Source organism: Bombus pyrosoma, linkage group LG10 (assembly GCF_014825855.1).
Source record: "Bombus pyrosoma isolate SC7728 linkage group LG10, ASM1482585v1, whole genome shotgun sequence".
In the NCBI taxonomy this organism is placed as follows: Eukaryota; Metazoa; Arthropoda; class Insecta; order Hymenoptera; family Apidae; genus Bombus; species Bombus pyrosoma.
In genome coordinates, this window is record NC_057779.1 from 10,685,111 (window position 1) to 10,706,106 (window position 20,996).

General features: G+C 39.6%; 1 protein-coding gene across 7 annotated transcripts in view; it reads left to right on the plus strand.

Annotated features, from left to right (window-relative positions):
* Positions 1-19,591, plus strand: part of LOC122572065 — a 64,689-nt gene extending 45,098 nt beyond the window's left edge. For all 7 annotated transcript variants that reach the window (XM_043736606.1, XM_043736605.1, XM_043736603.1 and 4 more), the window contains 3 exons: positions 13,679-14,042; positions 16,289-16,656; positions 17,226-19,591. In XM_043736606.1, the coding sequence (XP_043592541.1) occupies positions 13,679-14,042; positions 16,289-16,656; positions 17,226-18,241 (1,748 nt within the window). In that variant the 3' untranslated portion in view covers positions 18,242-19,591. The remainder of the gene's footprint in view (positions 1-13,678; positions 14,043-16,288; positions 16,657-17,225) is intronic.
* The last annotated feature ends 1,405 nt before the right edge of the window (positions 19,592-20,996 follow it).

Here is a 20,996-nt window from a genome sequence, read left to right on the forward strand (position 1 = left end):
GAAGAATGCAAATAGATCCAACCGAATATCATCATTTTTGACTTTCTGTAATCTTGTTCGAAACACGGTTCTTCGTCTACCGTAATCAGTAACTCTGGACAAGTTCTCTTGCGATAATAGGTACGGCAAAGCGACGAAAGAGGAAAATTCTCTTTGGTTTACTTACTCGTTTCATCAAAGTGCAACAAGTCGCTACGCTCGTACAAGCGCAATCGTGCAATCGTCAGTTGTTCTTCAAATAACTACCCTTACGATAGCCGAATTTCGGAAAATTCGACTGACTTTCTCCCCCATCAAATATCTTTTTTCTTTTTTTCTTTTTTTTTAACTCTATTTCTATCCTGCTTATTAATCTAGAATCTAGGCTCTAGGACCCAAGTTTGTTCTATATAAGAAATAAAGTTGCGATCGAATCTCGAATAAAATACGTTACTCTGATTTGTAAACTAGGATACCCCGATAAGTTGCGATACAAGTAGAGATAACTTAATGTCAATATGACACAGTGGTAAAATACGATGACAGAGTAATGAACAGATTCGATGAAATGACTATCCACTTGTGTAGATCTCAAGTCGTACGACGTTGTAGAGGGATCGGATGTAGAAAAAATCGGCGGTATTCGTTTACCAGCGAATAAATAAAATTCGGTAAATTCAATATAACGTTAAACATCGAGCCGTGTTACATTGGTTTATTATCTATCTCATGCGGTATTAGAACGGCTCGTTCGAATCGAACAAATTGAAAATGATCTGCAATAAATAAATAAATAAATATAATATCCTATATAATACAAAGTTTGTTTGTTTTATTGGGTATAAGAGCAAGTACAAGATGACAGGGAAAAAATCATCGTTTTATACGTATCGCTGCATTCGTTTGTCCCGAGTCGGGCAACCGTAGAATATTGGAATATTGGAAAGTATCCGTTTCAATTATTATCAAAACGAGAAATGTTCGGGCATTATCGCCACCCAGATACTTTGTTTCTTCTATGCACTCATATACAGTAGGAGGAAACCGTGTATTTTTAGCCGTAGCAAAAGTGAAATCATACGTTGCTTCGTTCCAACGAAACGTAGACAACGTTTAAACGTAGACTCTTTTTAATCAACGTGCGAATCTTTAACCTTATCCGACGCGAACCGATAAAAACACTGAAAATAGACCTTGCTCCCTCTGCCTTTCAAATTTATATAACTGTATATCTGTTTAATAGGTTTTATCGTGGTTACGTTAATAACTACGCATATATGGCTAGAAGCGAGGATAACGAGAATCGAAAATATCGTGGCAATTAGATTTTATCATCAACGCTCCTTTCTTCTTATTCAGAGATTCTTGCGAGAATTGGCAAAGTTGCACAACGTGGACAAATCGACGCGAATCGCGCTAGTACAAGACGTGAAACTGTTATTCATTTTACGCGTAACCACGGACGATCGAAATTCGTATTTCTGTCTACTTTTATCTGGAAATCGTTATCTATCTTCGAGTGCAACGAGTGCAGGAGAAATGCGTTAATTTTGTTTCGCAACAGCACGTGTTTCGAAATGTGTCGGAGACAATGAGAGAAAAACTCGAGGCAACTGGACGCAACCGAGAGATAATGGAAAAATTCAATAACCACAAAGTCACGTTGCTTCTCCGCTTAGAAGACAAAGTCAACTCGAGTTAAACTTTCTAGCATCTACCTGGTCAACTTCTGCTTCTGGCTAAACATCATATATATATTTAACAACCTCGTAACCTGTAATATATTTAACGACGTAACCTATAAGAATATCGATGATGGTATGGATGACCGTTGGTTGTCGCGAACATCAAGGTCGATAAAAGACGCGTGTACAAAGAAAAGATGCTTCGAAATGCGATTGAAAAATCATAGATATAATTCGACTAGAAAGTTTAAAAAGTGACCCGAAGAAATCTTGGAAGTTTGCGATAAGATTCGATGTTTGATATCAATTCGTATTAATAAAAGGAACCATCCTACCTGCGTGCCCATCTGTGTATGCTCTTAAAAATCAGAGGTAAAGTTTCACCGAGACACTTGAAAACGTAGAAAAGAAAAAATCTTTGAAGCCTTCGATAGAAAATATGTATATATGTTGTATATAGTCGTTTTATTTGTCCGTGTGTTTTTTATTTATCAGGAATGTTTAGAAGGCGAAACACAATATAATAATATTATAAATAAATAATAAAAATACGAATTTGAACTTTTCGCGATTTATTCATCGACGATGTAATAATAATTTCAGCTTATCAAATTTCGTCGATATACCTGGAAAGATACCTATAGAGATACATATATAGAGATAGAAACTCGATATACTGGATATATCGCGCGATAAATCTTGCTTCCGTTGATAAATCTTTGAATTTTAATCAAAGTACGCGAACATTCCTCTTTGGGTATTAATTCGTTCGAAAAACACGACATATCCAAAGGTTTGCTGCCCTTAAATATTCATATATATTTTAAATGACCTTACCTATGTACACTGCGAGTATTTGAATTACGAAACGACATCCGTTGTTATTATCTATTAAAATGCTACGCGACAGTGAAACTTACTTTTCACACTTGGATAGATGGATGGACTTTGCCGTATCGTTAATGGTCGTTTCATCGACGATATAGTTGGATAACAAATAGATTTCATTCGACACATGACTAATCGTGCACTGTCTGCGGTATCTATGGGCGACGACGAAGCGTAAAAATGTAGTTAACAAACCACTATTCGAACAACTTATTGTTTTGCGTTTCAAAATAAATACATATACGATAACGATCTCCGTGGCGTTTATTACCGCCAGAGGGACAATTTGCAGCCTGATAATTTCACATCGTTGATATTCATTGACTGTCGATTCATTGCCTGATTATCCTATTTCCGACAGAAAATTACGAAATTTTGCAGATCAAAAGTCTAAAACGTTGTAAAAAAAGTTGTTTCACTCGTTGATGTTCCCATGTTTTCGGAGATACGGGAAGATATAAGATCGCGAGAAGGAACAGCGAAGGAGTAGCTATGGAATAGCGAAAAGGACACGAGCGGAAAATATCGTTCGATTTCGTAGAACGTTTGGCCAGTGAAACGTTCGAACGGTAGAACGTTGGTATAATTAGATGTTTGCACGTACTTACACTACTCGCAGATTACACCTTACTCGAGTTCGAATATTACGTACTTTGCATACTTTTCCATATCACTAGTATTCTGCTCATTTTTGCACCTCTCGATTTCCCACAAATCGGTAAACGCGCTAGTAGCTAACAGTCTAGTTACTCGCCATTTAATCTACTTGCTTCTGTTACGTTCGCGCGAATTCCCTTATTCGCACGGTTGTACGCCGCTCGGCTTGGACGCCCCGAAAGGCTCGAGACCAATACGATGCAACAATCTTTTCCACGAAAATGCCACCTAGGACACGGATTCCTTCTAGCTGCGCTGCTCCTTTTCCCCCAATTCTTCGATATAAAAGGCGTACAGCGACAAGAGCCAAACGGGTTCGGTTAAACGCCCGATTGACCGCTCGAGACTCCCCGCTAGGAGGAATCTACGCGATACGAAACGCGAAAGCCGCCGAGCGAACAACACGACCCTACGACAGCGCTCGCGGAACAACCGAAATAAAAATAAATTGCTTCCATCAGTTTTTATTATTATTGTTATTATTATTGTTGTTATTATTATTATTATTATTATTATTATTATTATTATTATTATTAAAAATTATTGCCTTTTAACGTCGAATACCAGTGTACCCGTCGTAACGTAATATTCATAACACAATTTCTTCCAGTTATTTCTTTAAGCTAGCCTTTATCGATGCCATCGTTATACATCCCCGTGATATTATCAAACACGATTCAAGCTTGTTCGTCCACCGTCGGTCGGTATGTTTTATCTATTTTTAAACGTTCGAATCGTACATTCGCTTATCGCCACAGGATTCCGTGTATCATCTACCTTCTGTCGAATAAAACATTTTTGACACAGTTACTTATCAGCTTATCTTTCAAATCCACGCGCTCGATACTTGATTTAACGCTCGTGATTACGGTAGATCGTAAAACATTAACTTTCCATTAAAGATACCGCGAACAGGTACTGGAAAATATGCAACGAAAAGTGCGTCATGAACGAAAAGTCGCAAACACTCGAGATACGACGATTTACGGTTTCTTCGCGTATTCATTTCCTATTATCGTTCCCACTATTGTACAGATGGTTGGAAACCTGACTTTTAGATTCACGATGCCAAAGTACGCAACTTTGTAAGCTTCTCGTAAGCTAATCGTATATTTGTTATTAAACAAATATAAAACATAAAGGAAAACTCGCGTCGATGCAAGATTCTTGCAACTTATCGATACAGATTGCCTATTATCTATTTGGACTTTGAGAGTTTTTTGCAGTCACAGAAATGGCACAAAGTTTACAGGAATTTCGAGACGTTTAAAAGTTCCAGTGTTTCGTTCTTCTTACCGTTCTTCTGTCGATTAGTCGGAAGAGAATACGATTTCTCGGAACTCGAAGCGACGAATAATTCGAATAATCGTAAAAAAGAAAAAAAAAATGGTAAAAAAAGAAAGAGAAGAAAAAGGAAAAACGTAAATCAAGGAAACGGGAACCAATCGAACACCGATATCTTTATGATATCTACACCGAGAGATAATAATAACCTATTGTTATTATTATCATTGTTGTTGTTTTCATTGTTGTTGTCATTGTTGTTGTACGATGTCATTAGGAAGGGAAACGCGGGAGCAGTTGCATGGCATCGCGTCCTGTCGCGTCCTGTCGCGCGTCGGCTCGGCCGGTAGCGGGCCGTAGCTCTCATTTTCTCGAAAACACGATGAACTCGAGGCCGGTCGGCAAAATGGCCGACGTCTAACGGAAGAAAAATTAACGGGTTGCTAGCATTACCTTTAATTGGATAATACCGAACAGAGTGTTACGGCCTAGCGGTCGTATATACTTTTGCTATACCACTCGTTCTGCAACCGACTGGCTATCCCGTAGCGACGCTTCCTGTTCCGCGTCGTTCCAGATCGTCCGTTTTTCCGCTTGCGATTCGATACCAACAGCACGATACCTCGCGTCGTTGGTTCGTTCGATCGTGACGATCATTGTCAACGACGCTGCTGCTGCTTTCTCTCGACGTGTCGAGAATCGTACGATACACGTTCGGCAGAAAATCGCTATACCTGCGGTGTATAGTAGTCGACGAAGTTGGTATTCCAACACAATTTTTTTTTTTTATCCATTTTTTTTATCGTTTATCATACGCCTGTCATACGCATCGTACGAAATTGCGTGAAATTTCGTTAGCACTGTAACGAGAGACACGACTATCACGATTATAACAGCAGAACTTGAAGCAATCTCGAAAATAGGTTGCAACCCGTTTGTCGCAAACATACGCTCGATGAGAAGTTAGTAGTATACAGCGTAAATAGCGATCTTAAATCTCTAATTAATTACGATCAGTGCTCTCGCTCTATGTCGGGTGCCCCGTAGCTCTATTCTATCATAGTATATATGTATCGGGGAGCCGCTTCAGCGGTGGATTCTGCGAAACGAAACTAACGAAAACGATAAAAATCCCGACCTTGTTCTCAAGTTCTCAAGGCAAGCTTTGCGTTGAAACGAAATGACAGCATCGAGATGCTTTGCGAGAGAATCGACCGAGACTCGCGAAAAGTCAAGACGGTAGCCCGAGAAACGGACAGAGTAAGACAGTTCGGACGTGAAGAGGTCATTTTGAACATCTCTTGCGGAGGTATACAGATACAGTTTTTATCAAGGAAGAAAACCAGGTCAACTCCGTCTGTACGAACGTTTTTTACTCTTTTCGCCCTGTATAACATAGTAAATAATCGTGACCGTTCAACTAATACTTTGCCGATCTTTGCAAACTTTAAATAAATACCCTGCTACTTGCATGTACATCTTCAGATCTGTTTGAAATTTTACCAATACTATCGCGAAAAATTACCGTATCCTTTCTCCGAAGATAATGTTTTCCTTAATGTTCGCTCTTATAATCTTATAATAATTGATCGGAGAAGAAACAGAAAAAAAAAAAAAAAAAAAAAAAAAAAAGAACAAACGATACGATATCTGATGTAGGTTACAATCGCGCTATCGAGTTTGAAAAACTATAGGTTAATGACAATTTTTTAAACGGACGTTCCATCCATCTATCTATCTAAGATCTATAAGATCCTACAGCGTTCCATCCTCTCCCACAGAGTACATCGCGTGCGTTATATAAAACATCGTAAAACTTTTTTGCCACTGTAACGATTACGTTAGTAACGTTTTAAACGAATCGTATATACGTAGAAACTGCAACATATTTATTGCAAACATGTACTTAGTAAAAGAACGATTAGAAAGAGTACGAAGAGTTGTTACGAAGAGTTACGAAGAGTTACGAAGAGTTACGAAGAGTTACGAAGAGTATGATAAAAGAAAGAAGAAGAAGAAGAAGATGAGGAGGATCATTTTCTCAAAGACTTTGGACGAAAGAATTTTACTTCGCTGTACCCAGCCGAGAATTAGTCAAACGAACACACGTATATCTGACAAGTTTTCCAACTGCATTTTATTAAAAGTTCACACTCCAACACAATTTCCATATTCTTGATTTTCGACCTCTTTTATGCCGTAAAATCTATCCGATTTCACTCGTGCCACGAATTTACGCCTGCAGCGTACCTTGTTACATATATACTTTTCATTCTTGCGACGACATCGTGTTTGCACGAACGGGTGAAACTGAAACGGGTGTCGTAGAGCAAACGGCTAACGGCAGGTATCGCTGGAAATTTTAATGAAGCTCGTTGCAAAATTTCGTACGGAATGCGAAGAATGGAGCGAATACAAAGCTTGTACGTGACAACAAACGGAGAACGATGGAGCAATCTGTCGTCTTGCGATTGTACTTTGACAAAAGTTTATAGCGATATTCGTGGCTTCGTGTTTTCTTACATACTTATCATTTTCTATTATTCTAATTAAAATTAAATAAGACCAACCCTCGCGCCGATCGTGCCCAGTTGTTCGATATCCGGCTGACCATTTCGATCCATCGATCGTGTATCTTATCTATCGTACGAACGATCGTTGATTTTAATCGGTTATCGAGTTCGTAATGAACGCAAACTCTGAACAAAACAAATTGTCGCCGGAGCGATAAGAATTGGTCGCGCGAATCCTCCCAACGGAAAGACTCGATCTATTCTATGATCACTGGCGATTACGCAGCACCGTAAACGCTTTTATTCGTTCGAAAATAGAGACGAAATATTTAGACGAAATAAAAGACGCACGATATTCGTACAAGTGGGCAGTTTTAAATTAATAAGTAACAATAAATTAAAGAATGTATTCGGATGGGCACCAGGCTATCCTGGGATGGCTATTGACGTAACAGTTAGACGATACATGCATAGTATGTACATCGCGATGCTCGAGCATTTCGAAACGAAAATTTCCACCGGAGCATAAAAATGACAATGACGAATGTTATCGGCGGTGTGAGGAAGATGAAGTGGCCAATGATAGAGGCGTAAGAAAGCCCGCTAATCCGTTTCTGAGAACCGAGAATAGAATTGCTCGCACGGTTCACTTTTATCGATTGTATTCGACCAGAATTCGATTTGCCCGAATGGCAACGTGTTTCGTAATCGCTCGCCATTTCTGTTGCATCGATGCATACGAAATGTTGTTTTCTCGGGTAAAACTTGTACGAGTTTAAACGCCGCACGTGGCTGGTATCGTTGTAAACAACGCGCAAAGAAACTATCGAGATATTTGTTTGCCGGCGCTTGTCATAAATGGCAAAGAAACGGGGATATTTTATAAAAAGAATAACAAAGTAATTTCGTTACTCGAAATTTGCAAAAATCACCGGTTTTAGGATTCGAAAATTCTTCTCTTAATTTTACAGTTTTCTTCCTTCTTTCGAATTTGGTAAGTCGAACCATTAAACAATTAAATCGAAGGAATATCGTAAACCGTAAACCGTAAACCGTAAACCGTAAAACTGTAAACGATGCGGTAGAAACCGCGTTGAATTTAATTACGAAACCTAAGATTCGTACTTGTTTGAAGTGCGCAGTTTTCGAAACGGACGAAATATGCGCGGAATGTCGGATGAAACGTCCAAGTTAATTGGATTCTGTTGCCTGTTGCGCCTGAGAAATATTTGAATTTCATAGTGCGAGAATATGTATTGACGTAAATCAAAAATTTAACGTTATACGGTTAACCGCTTGATGTAACGAAAGCAACGAGAAACTAAATATTGCGCGTAATTACGAATCATGAAATATTTATCGCATTGTTTTCTAAATAATTAACTCGTCTGTTACTTACATTCGAACCACTTTGTTTCCAACTTTGTACAACATTCAAAGAGTCGCGAAACGAAGAAGACGATCGTTTCGTTGGTGACAAAAGCATCGATACGGTTACAATGTTGCATAAAAATACATAAAAATATCGTGCAACAGATAAAGATTTTCTTGTAGACTTTCGTAAAGTTAGTTTCGTAGTTGGGGTAATCTTCTCGTATAATAGCAGAACACGTAATTGATTATTCTCCGCTACTAGGAAAAACCAAACTCTTTTTAGTCTTCTTTTAGGAAGAAGAAAAGTATTTTTCATCGGCACAGAGTGGTTTTATATCAACGACAGGATAGTTTGTACTTCGTATTTGCATAAAAGTGCGAAAAAACCTGACGTATGAAGCGCGTGAAACGTGACGAATGAATGAACTTGATGACCGAATAGACGAATAATTTACGTTACAAAGTTTCGAACGAGATATCGATTATTAAAAGGCTCGATTATCTTCTCACCATCTCACCGATTAACTTATCTATCTTTGATTTCATTTGCTTCTCGTACAAGGCCACGTACAAGGTGCGCATACAAAGAAGCATAAGAGAGATTAAACTCAACGTTACTGATCTTTCGTTTCAAAAGCAACAGGTTTCCGAATTTGCATAAATTCCATCCTTATTCAAGGATCGACTCGTTTGGAATTCTAACCGAGTAATTTTCTAATGAAAAATTTCAATAACTAGTTATTGTTATACTAAGTTATAAGTTATACTAAGGCGAATCAATCTTAAACAGGTCGATTCTAATTATTTCAAATCGTATTTCAAATTATTAATCGTGGTATGAAACTTCATTTAATTAATTATCTGGCAGCTGAACGATTTTTCCACCGAACCCCTCAATCGCCAACCACTTGTAACACGAAAGTTTTTCCGATCCGATCCGATCCAAGACTAGGCTCTCTAAAACGAGATCAACCTTATCTATCGAACAATCGTCCGTTTCTTTATATTTTATGTCTCGAGAATATCTCTAGTCGCTACGCTTCGTTCCGTATAACACGTACTTCTATTTTACTGCATGAATATTTATGAGGATCACCTTATACGTTACGAAATAAATGAACCTATTAAAAATCATACAGCGGAACGAATGGTGCGAGCGCTACGAACGGATAAAGCGCGGGCACTTTCGTTTCTTCAAAATTTATAAAATTGCAGCGTATAGATGAAAGAAAATACGGTGGCGGTTATTCCTACTATTATTACTCGTTTACGTTGCTGTTAATTCGAGTTTTCCACTTCTTGGCCCACTGAAAGTCGCTTCACGCTACTTTCACCACAAGACGCGTAACATGGCCAAGATCCGAGCAGCGAAGATCTAATCGGAAAGAACAGCGTTAAATGTTTATCTCGATATGCATCTAGACGAAAGACTCGCGTGGATCTAACACCGAGAAACCGGCGAAAATAGAAAATCGAACGAAAAAGTACGAAAGAGATACTTGGAATTTCTCTTCGCGTCGATCACCGCGTAGGCGTTCAGAAATACGATTCATCGATGTAAATTTACCGAAAAGAATGCCATAAATGAAACGCTACGTTGATGCGACATTGGCTCTTGCGATCAGTGAATGAATTTACTCAAAAGTCGCATACTTGCTCGATCAAAATATATTTGATTGCAATTCTAACTTATCCGGTAGAACATTAATGTATTTTGTTCTCGTTAGAAACGCTATTCTCCGATTGTCTTCCCTTTTCAGTTCTTTCTTTTTTTCTCCCTCGCGGAAAGTGAAAATGAAATTTTCGGCGAATTTATTAAATCAACGAGAAAGCGGGAGTGCTTTACGTAAGGTGAAAGTCGGCTTTTATACAGGCGCTAATGATATTTATCGATCAAAATTCATGTCAAGACGATTAAAATCATTTCCTTGTTGAAATAGTAGTATCACTTTAATTATTTTACTTTGTTTGCCATTTTTCTGCAACTCAGAATCATACATATTTTATTTATAATGGATAAAATTCACACGCCTGTTGCCATTTATAATACTCTGCGATAGCGTTCTATCGACTGACGATATCGTTCCATCGATTGATTCAACGTATGTTAAAACATAATCGCTTTATTATCGTCGAACGAAGATAGAGCCGCGTGATCATTTCTATTATAGCGACCAGCAAGATCGCTTAACTTTAAATTACGTACATCTTACTTGCATCTTACTTACGAATTCGTTTATCAAATCGATATATGAAATTCAGTCGTGCAGGATCGTAGAATCTAATTATAACAACACGAAATAATCTACGTGACGAGCAATTTAATTGGCAATTTAATCAATATACGTAGGTAGATGCAATTAATTGAATTAGCAAGTACGGATGAACGTAGTTACACGCGATGTAGGCTATCGCGTTTTAATCGTTGCATGAAAGTGTTGCTGAAATGCAGCATTATTTCTAAATCTTTCGTAAGCGGACATACCAAAAATTCCAAATTTCCAAAAATACCAAAATTCTTAAGGCAAATGCTACCTTTTTTTAAACGGACCTACGTACCGTTTTTTAATCGGACGTTCAGCCTAGCCGATCCCAGGCGAGTTCACTGACCTAAGGTATACAAGTTTCTATATATATATAGCTTTTATACCGATTAACCAATTCCGTTGCTTTAGACTTTTATAGTCATTTTCGGTACATTCTATGCATTATCGTTGCATCGAGGTTGCGCCTAGCTTCTCCATTTTCTATTCTTTCGCCGTTGTTGTTCCCTAGTTTCAAATACGTCGCACCTGTTTCTCGATAATACGTTTCTATATCCATTGATTAGAATCCAAGGAAATAACGAATTAGCGAATAACGGGTTTGACACGTGGTACGCATATTTATCTTTATCGTGCCATTGTCTCGGATACTTTTCTTTATCATAAGCGTGATCGATAAAATATCTTAAAAATAGATTTTATTCGTTCGATCGTGATATCAATTCCCTCGAGCTCTGTCCATTATTAGTCACTAACAAGAGAAAGGGATAGAAAATCGAGTCGTAATCGATTTTAAACTGTCTTAGATAGCAAGCAATCTAGGAGTTTCAAAATTTAAGCGTAGGCAGTAGGACCGACGACAGAATAAATAAAGAAACAGCGTTAAACAATTATAAGTATACATACGAACTGTTGTTCTTACTTTAACGCGCTACAGTCCTACTCTCCAACACGTACAACAGGAAATCACGTTTTAATTAAATTTCGTTCAATTGGAATATACGTGATAGGATTTGATTGGCGATAATTAATTTGATCGAGCGTTATCGGAAATTCCATCGGAACAAGTAAAACTCGTACGAAGCAAGTGCGGCGCGAATTGAATTTCGTATACGGCGAACCAGCAAAAGGAAACGGCGTAGGAAAATATTATGGAGAATGCGGGTCAGGTTTAGTTACTCGTGCGATGACCCGATGCCTCGCAATTAGCCATCTCTGCTCTGTTAGAAGAGAGCAGACGTTACTCCGTGGCGACGTTTACCCGCTATTGCTCCTCCGTTGTCGCACCCTGTCGTTGTCCTGTTTGTTTCTTCGCGACTCACGCGCTCCCTTCCATCGCTTTCTTCGCTGTAAGTAACTGTACTACTGCTGGCGTTTCCTGTATCTCTAAATTGGTAACGCGATCCGAGCAACGAACGAGGAACGGCCAATCGAACTGTATCGAAGGTCAGGATATGCCTGTTCCTCCGATTTAGTTCCCTCGCTGTGTATTCCGTACGCGTCTACAAGCTGGAATGTCTGTCTAGTCGAGGCGTACACGCGCCAAGGCATTCGGTGGTAACGACCGCTCGCCGTCATTTCTTACGCTTCTTCGAGCCTTCTTCTTCTTCAAAGGTATCGTCGATCGTCCCAAAGTTTCGAGTCGCTTTGCTCACGGACGGACATCGCGGCGTTTTCAAGTTTTCAGCGTTTTCGAGGCTCCGAGAATTTGGAAAATCGAAATACCGCCCGTTCACATCGACCGCTTTCTCTCTATTCGTTGCTTATTTCCTTATTTCGCGGTTCTTTTCATCCTATAACCGTCCTCCTCTTCTTTTCAATTTCCTACGATTGCTCCGACGTAAATAGCTTTACATTCGGAATCTCCTTTGAGAAATCGCTATCGGCGTATAAATATCGCGTTCCTGTCGTTTTCCACAACCGATAACAGAGAGACGTATCGCGACCCCGTGCAGAACAAGCAAAGAATAAGTATTACGTTCGGATTCGTGCGAATATAGACCGCTTCTTGGCTTTAACCCTGAACAGAACCACTTTGTTTCGAGCTCTGTAATGCAAGTAATAGATATTATGTACCGTGCAATTGTACTACGTGTAATTGTACGCGGAAACGAGCGGTGAAACTCGTGTACGCGGAGCTTTTGTCTCGATTACTGTTACTCGCTGATGCCACTCTTAATAATACCGCGATACAAACATTGAATAATAATGGCACGCGGTAACAGTAAGGCGATTGTTACGTTGTTTGATCGTAACAACGTAACAACCTTCTGCAACGTATACAGACATCTTGGTTCGAAACTAGTTGCAATGCCAATGGTATACATAATGTACACGATAATGCTTTAACGAAACCAATGGTATCGTTATTTCAGAGGAACGAGAAGATGGTGGAGCGAGGTGTCGATCGAGGAATAACACGTTACTTCTTTCCAGCATGTGTTGCACGACTTTAGATTTTTGAAACGTACAACGATACAGCGTGTATCTACGAAGACAGAAGCATTTGTCGAGAAGATTTAAGAGAGAAAATTTAAAAGTTGATATAACCTCGTTCGTTGCGAGCCTAAAAGTAAAACGTATAAAAACTACGTTTGATAAACGTCTGTAAGGACAGAGAAATTTCCTAAAAATTTCTAAAAGCCCTGTGTATCGACACCTCGTTGAGACGTGAAATTCGATATTTTTCTTGTTATAGATCGTCATAAAGGTGACCATCAAATAATCGTCGTTCTTTAACCGACCTCGCTGAGAAATACTTGAAACAAAGTTTAGATATAAGCAGTCTGTCTAATCGCTAAATATCGTAATTTTACGAGATAATATTCTTGTTCTATTTGACGAAAGCCTGAGCTGCCGGTCGCACGTATTCCGTATTCCGTATACCGTAAACGGTAGCGGTCGGTAAAGCGTTACGTACATCATGCCGCCACTGTCGAATAAGAAAATCTCGATCCCTATTCGCGCACATAAAACGCAACAGTTGCAACAATTCCCACCATAATTTGACAAGAAACTCTGATTGAAATCGCAGGGGAGGGCTGCGTAGAGAAACCAGTGTCAACGTTATGGCGCAATTACGTTACCAGCAGCAGGCCGGACGTGTCGATGAGGTTGACGGTCACGAACGGCGGTTTGACCGCCACGACCAAGGATCACGGTTTGACAGAGTACTGGGCGCATAGGGTGACCTATTGCACGGCACCTGCTTCTCATCCGCGCCTCTTCGTCTGGGTCTACCGGCACGAGGGACGTAGGTTGAGGCCAGAGCTCAGGTGTCACGCTGCCCTCTGTGGCAAGGAGTCCACCGCCAGGAGGCTGGCCTCGACCTTGAACGCCAGGTTACAGCAAGCGCTCCTAGAATTCCGACGGGACAAGGTCTCCAGACAAAATGCTAGGTAAGCAAATCGATCGTGTGTTACGCGTAAGTACGAAAGAGAACAGCGTGATCGTTGAAAAGAATTACGCGAAAGCACGCGAACAGATTCGGCAGCTTGTAATCGGCATCGATCGATGTCGAAATCGTAGTCGAAACAAGCAAATTTAAATTCAGAGGTCACACACCGATCGGTCCTCGTTATTCGTTATCTACACTTCTTCGTTCCTACTCCTATTCCTTTCCTCGTCGCAAACCAGCTTATGGAGTAAGTTTTCTTTTTTTCTTTTTTTTTACTTTCCTATTTTCTCTGCTATTAACGTTGCCTCAACGTCGACTCATTGCTCATCGGCAACTTTGTACAGTACTCTGTCTCGCGGAAAAAAGATGTACCTAATTCAATAAGGGAAATAAGTTGTACGCATACGTTGCTCTTGTACCTCTATATACCTATTTGTTTATTCATTAATCGTATCCTTTTAATTCCGATTAGCAGCTACGTACAACGTCTTATACAATTTTCTCTTTTCTTTTTTTTTCCTTACTGATCATAATGATCTCCCTGTAATGGATAATAAAGAAAATTAAATAAATAAATATATTAGACGTAATCCGTATCAGGGAATGGTAGATACGTCGTTTAAATGTTCGACGAAACCCGTCTTCCTTTACTGTAAGAAAATCGAGGTCAGTGGATTCCCGCAGGAATTCGACGGCGGGGAAATCAGATGCACCTCGTGCGCGCGCGCGCGCTTGTGCGTGTATGTGTGTGTGCCAGCATTGCCAAGCATTTGCCAGTCGACAAGAGCTACCGTAAGACCGTAACCTCTCGCCGAAGAGACAATTTGGGTCGCGTTCGTAGAACACGATCGCAGCAATCGAGTCACGATTCAGGTCAAATTCGATCGTTCGACAACGCGTGTCTAACCGAATGTTTCTAAAAAGAAACGATCACGACGATAGTCGCTTTCCTTAAATAATATCAGGGATTTATGTTTCGGCACGATCAAAATCCCGATCGATTGTCGCAAATTACAACAGATGCTTGTTCCGAATGACAATGACTTTGAGCCGGATATCGGGCTATGCTACGATAAATTGAAATAAATGAACAATATTTGCTTCGATACAGTTGGTCGCAAGACACGCGGATAATTACAGCACGCTCCTTTAATATATAGAATATTATAGTAAAAACGATAGGCCTGCAAAGCTTTTTCGCACGTTAAGACCCATATCGTTCAAATAGTAACGCACCTTCTTTCACTTCAGTTTCGCTTTTATTAAGAAAAACAATCTGGAAAAATATAAAATACGATATTACAAAAGTGACATAAATCTGTTGAATGTGTGTGTGTGCGTGCGTGCGTGCGTGCGTGCGTGCGTGCGTGCGTGCGTGCGTGCGTGCGTGCGTGCGTGCGTGCGTGCGTGCGTGCGTATGAAAGCATAAAAAGCTACGTATACATTTTATTGTTGACATTTATTAACAATAATGCGCTGTTATCCCCGATTGCCGTCGAAGAAATTAAAAGTTTCGTAATTTCTCGAATAATTTTATTGAAAAAGCGCTAATGACAATCGTTTCGATTTCTAAGTATAAATAATTTCGTATCATAGCGTAATTTCTCTTTCGGCAAGCCAAATACTCGAAAATCGATAGATACGTGCACTTGGACTCTACTGTCACTGACCGTATATATAAGTGAGCGTATAAAAGTCTCGAAGAAAACACGTAAACTAAGCTGTGTTTTAACTTTTGGTGAAAACGGTTCCGTATATAAGCATTGAGACACCAGCTCGTTCCAGACTGAACGTAACAATTATTTGAAATTATCAAAAAATCGATCGATCGACCGTGATTTTGCATTCGTGTAAGATAACGATGCACAAATTTTATAACAACTATTTCTACGTGTTACAAGAGAAACGTGTAATACCTATCAAGAACCACGTATTGACCCACGATCTACGACGATGATCTAAAGACGATCGAAAAACCTTTTTGCCTGTTTAATACCATATATTCGATCAATATGGAAACTAAAGTTAATGTCTTTTTTCTTTCTTTCTTTTTTTCTTTTCTTTTTCTTTTTTTCTTTTTTGAGTAGAATGTAATTTTGTATTTGCGAGTAATTTAGATATTTAGATATTATTTTTATAGTAATTTAGATCTTTCCACGCTGTTACAGAAAAGAGCGATAACGCCAAGTGAGGAGACTAAATCTCTAAAACTGTGAACATCGTTTTTTTCTTTTCTCTTTTTTTCAGATTATCGCTAGCAAACGCTCTGTATGAGAACCCTTCCTTACCACGACGAAAGCTACTTCTCAGTATCGGGGGCCAGAATTACCGACCTCCCCTTGAGAGATCGAAAAGCGCGCCGAAATTATCTGCGATCGAGGAAGATATCGTCGCTGAGGAGATAGAGCAGCAGAGGATCCTCGAAGAGCTGAGGACACTAGAGAACGTGGCGCACAGCTGGCAAGATCAAGATAGCTGGAGGCTCGCTCGATTACTCGATGCTCTGAATCGCGAATCTTCCGACGAGAACGGAAGTATTTCGAGCGGGTGTGAAACAGCCAGCACCGCGACCAGCGAAGAAAGAGCTCCAGGTCCGGAAGATCACCATGCTACAGGTATATAAAAATAAAATTAAATCTCTTAATTTTTTTCAATTTTGCCTTTTCTCTCAAATATATATATATATATATATATATATATATATATATATATTTATATTATAATATTATATATATATATACGAATCGGACGATGAACCTAGCTAAAAGATAATACGATGAATTTGAAAACATATACGTTTAGTTTATCTTATCTAACAATCGCTAATATCACGTATTAGCATAATGACTGAGCAAATGACTCTTATATCCCTGTTTATCCGCTGTGACTAATTTTTCGAACAATTTTCGACGTACCAAGGTACGTACCCTCTTCCGACGATCCACTTGCCTAGTCCCTAGATCGACAATTTCTTTTTTCACGATTTAAATACGTTAAAATTAATGTAACGGAAATATAGCGAGTACAAATAGAAAGTCAAGTTACTTGAACTCGAGCAACTGGAAGCGGAGCAACTCGGCTAAATAATCGGAACTAGATTACTTGAGATTGTTCGAGATATGAATTATTGCAGCCACGTTTACTATCTCCTTTGCTATCGTAACGTAACACGCATACATTACAGGTGAGACAACGGAACAGCGAATAGACAGAAGAGTGATGTTCTCGGATGAGGCGGTCGTAAGAGGTGCAGGTCCCCGAAGAAATTCCGAAGGTTCGCCAAACTTCATGACCTGTGCCGGAAGTCCGCGTTTTCACCGTCGAAACACGGTGCACACCAGCCGCGAAAGGTTTCCACATCGGAACGAAGAGGACGAATCGATGGAGGAGGAGGAGGAAGAGATAGAGGATCCTGCGTCGCATGTGTTCGATTTCGAGTACGTCGAGGACTTTGACGACGTGGTGGATTATAGACCAAGAGGCGAGATATTATGCAGGTTGGACGACCCTCAGGATAGAGAGAGACGAGTGATGGAAAAGTACCCTGGCAGAATGAGACACGACCTGCTGCAAAACGACGACTCCCCTTTCTTGACTTTGGACTCCTTGGACGAGGAAGTGGACAGCGACGAAAGCGGCTACGTCGAGGCACCGCCAAAGTCTTTATTGGGCCAAGACGACCGCAAAGAGGACGAAGAGACCAATAACGGTCGCGTGGAATCGGGTCAAGACCAGACCGGGTCACCGGATGTCCTGAGAGGATCGAACGTGGAGGAAAGCGCAAAAACGAAAAACGAAGATTCCAAAGAAACGAAAGACGCGAAAGACGCGAAAGACGCGAAAGACGCGAAAGACACGAGAGACACGAAAGACACGCAAGAAGAAGTGGAAATGGAAGAGCAAGTCGAATCGAAAGATTCTATGCTGACCGTGGAGAATAATCAGAGGATCAAAGAGAAGGAAAGGGAGAGAGCCGATTTCATCAAGTGTCCTATTTCAGAAACTATAAAGAAACTGGCGAACGCGTCGCTGAAAAGCTCCAAGTCCTTAGAAATGACTACGAACAACTGTTTGAAAGTTTTGAATAATTTAAAGACGTCAAAGTCGTTGGACGGTGTTAAGCCGGCAGAGATGGAAGGAGAGTCGCCGAGCCTTCATCAAAGGAAACAATTGCTAGCCCAACAAGGCGTTATCGTTTAACAGCTGGTCCAAATAAAAAATAAGAAACGCACGAACGAAAGACGAAAGCCCGAAAATTCTTAAATATAGGTTTGCCCTTGCGCGATCGTCCACCTATCGATTAACCACAGGCCAATCTGTACATCGCGTATCACAAACTCGTAACGTTGCCGCATTCGTTAGACAATCTTTAAACGATAGAAAACTTTACTTACTCAAGAGATGATAATCGAGCTGTTGGTTTCGTTCGATCGATAAAGGTCCTTAATAAACCGTTGTTATTGATCCGTGTTATTGATTTAACAGAAACGAAATGCGGCTTCGAGTATCGTGAGAATATGTAACGTTAGAACTTGCGAGGATATACGTACGTTGCTCTATCGAATTGTTGACGATTGAACGATTTTTTCAAGAAATCGGTGTAATAAGAAGTAAGTTTGATCGGAATCAATCGTCGATCCACGATGGCTACACTACCGATCCGTGATTATCAAGTTCAGCTTGACGCGAACGATCGTTAGTTGCACCGCTATAGTATGGACAAATTGAACGTTAAGCGGGCTACTCTTGCGGGGCATGGTACAATTATTTACGATTATATCGATTTACGAGCGTGTACTTACAGCACAGAAAAACGTAAAACGGGTTCGGCGCGTAATATAGAAGCAATATTTTTCTAAACGTATTAAAAGGGCCAAGCTTTCGGCAAATATCTCGATAGAATCGATGGCCACAAGATAACAAAGATTCGCACAAAACAAATACTTTGAAAGAAAAAAAAGAATCCGTTTTTCTATAAATACACTTAAGAAACGCTAAGAACGCTAGAAAGGAATGTTTCGTAACTAAAAAAAATTGTACTTTACACGCATTTTAAAAGTAGAAGAAATTTGTTAACTAAAACCTTCGTAACTTTCCGATTCGAACGATCAAAATAATAAAGTTGACGAACTTTGTCCCGATAAACTGCTGTGTAACGCTAAATTAATTTAAATCCACGAGCTTCGTGCTTGCCGAAAATGATATTCAAATCGTATTTGGCGCTAGTCGTACATATATAATAATTCGAACTGTCACATTTAAATTTATAACACACGGTTCTTAAATAGGAACCTGGCATACGTATACCCGATACAGTACGTACGTTTCATCGTACTTTCAGCAAAAGAACTTTACTCTGTTGTCGATAAACTGTTAAGAATAATTTGGACCGAACGCTTTGATAATTACGCATGTATCCTAGATGGAAGTTAAACCGCTCGTGTACCATGATACTAACGACGCGAAAGAATCCCAAATATATTGTCACCATTGCTGTACAAGAAAGATTCGAACACCAATAAAATAGACAACAATTCTTCAAAGTCTAAAGCCGTTGTACTTTTCTTCGTTTCATCAGCCGGATAACTGCGCGAACCTGCTTAACCCTTGCAGGGACTCGGATTCGGCCAAGTGTCGTGACCGCTACGAGTCGCTCGATAATTACAGATCGCGTGCAAAACCGGCAGAAAACGCGAATCACGGCGCTTCACGGTATACACGTCTCCCGCGGATTCAGGTCGATCAATAGGACAGAGACGCAGGCGTCTCCATGGGTATCGCAAATTCCTCCACAGGGTCAAATCTTTAAAACGTTACACAGAAATTGTCTATTATCATTCCTTACGAAACGATAACCATTGTATTTATTATTTCTATCGAAAACTTGCAAATATTTTTTCATCGTTTTACGAAATTTCTTACCATCTTCCTCTATGAAAATATCATTTCTACGAGATACTATTTCGCGACAATATCTTTGTATAAAATTTCTATCGAAAGCTAGTAGTAGAGAATATAGGCTGCCGCTATTTTACCAAATTACGATAAGTTGATTCGATAAAGACAACCCACATATGCTTTATGCCACCTATCCTGTATTTCTATACCAATTCGTTGCAAGAATAATAATAAAACGTAATAATAAATCCTTTTAACCATGTGTCGCGGGGTTACTCGCCGTTAGTAAAAACACAGAGATTATTTAAATGTTGACCTTGGCGACAGCATCTGCACGAATGCAAAAACCAGACGTAAGACGATGATCATCGATTTCATTGCACAGCGATTCATGCAAATTTACCGCATATATGATCGCAGGACATCTTTCAGCATTCCCTTGCAACAACGTCCGATGCGGAACGTTCCCGTCAGATGGCAGCAAATGTGCTTATAACCACCTCTACCCGATATTCAAAAATCGTTTGCGATTCGATGCGAAATACATTTATATTTACCGAGAGAATTAGCCCCCTATTTCGTTGTATCCAACGTGCCTTAAAATGTTTCGTTGTAAGAAACCTACCATAATTTTACAAAGTGGATTTATAGTTGGTAAGAGGAACGAATAAAGACAACGTATATCGCAGAACATACGACCGCTACTAATACGATAAAAAATGTTTGGTAGAAAAGTTAGTAAAATTTATAGACCAAACTCGATCTTAAACGTACACATTTTCACTTACGCTGTATCGATTTATATCGTATAACTGTATTTCACGTTACTGCATGTAACTGCGGGCTACAACAAGCCGCATTACATTAACAGCTTCTTTAATCAAAATGTACAAATCTACGTTTGTTTCTGTATACATAGAGACAAATAAATGATAGTTGTTGCGATATTTCCTCCCGTAATTATTTCGACGAAATTATTTCGCTGTATTTCGCGGAAAATTTGCAAACACGTAAAACTTTTCCCATTTACAGTCTACTAGTGCGTATAAAGTCGGTT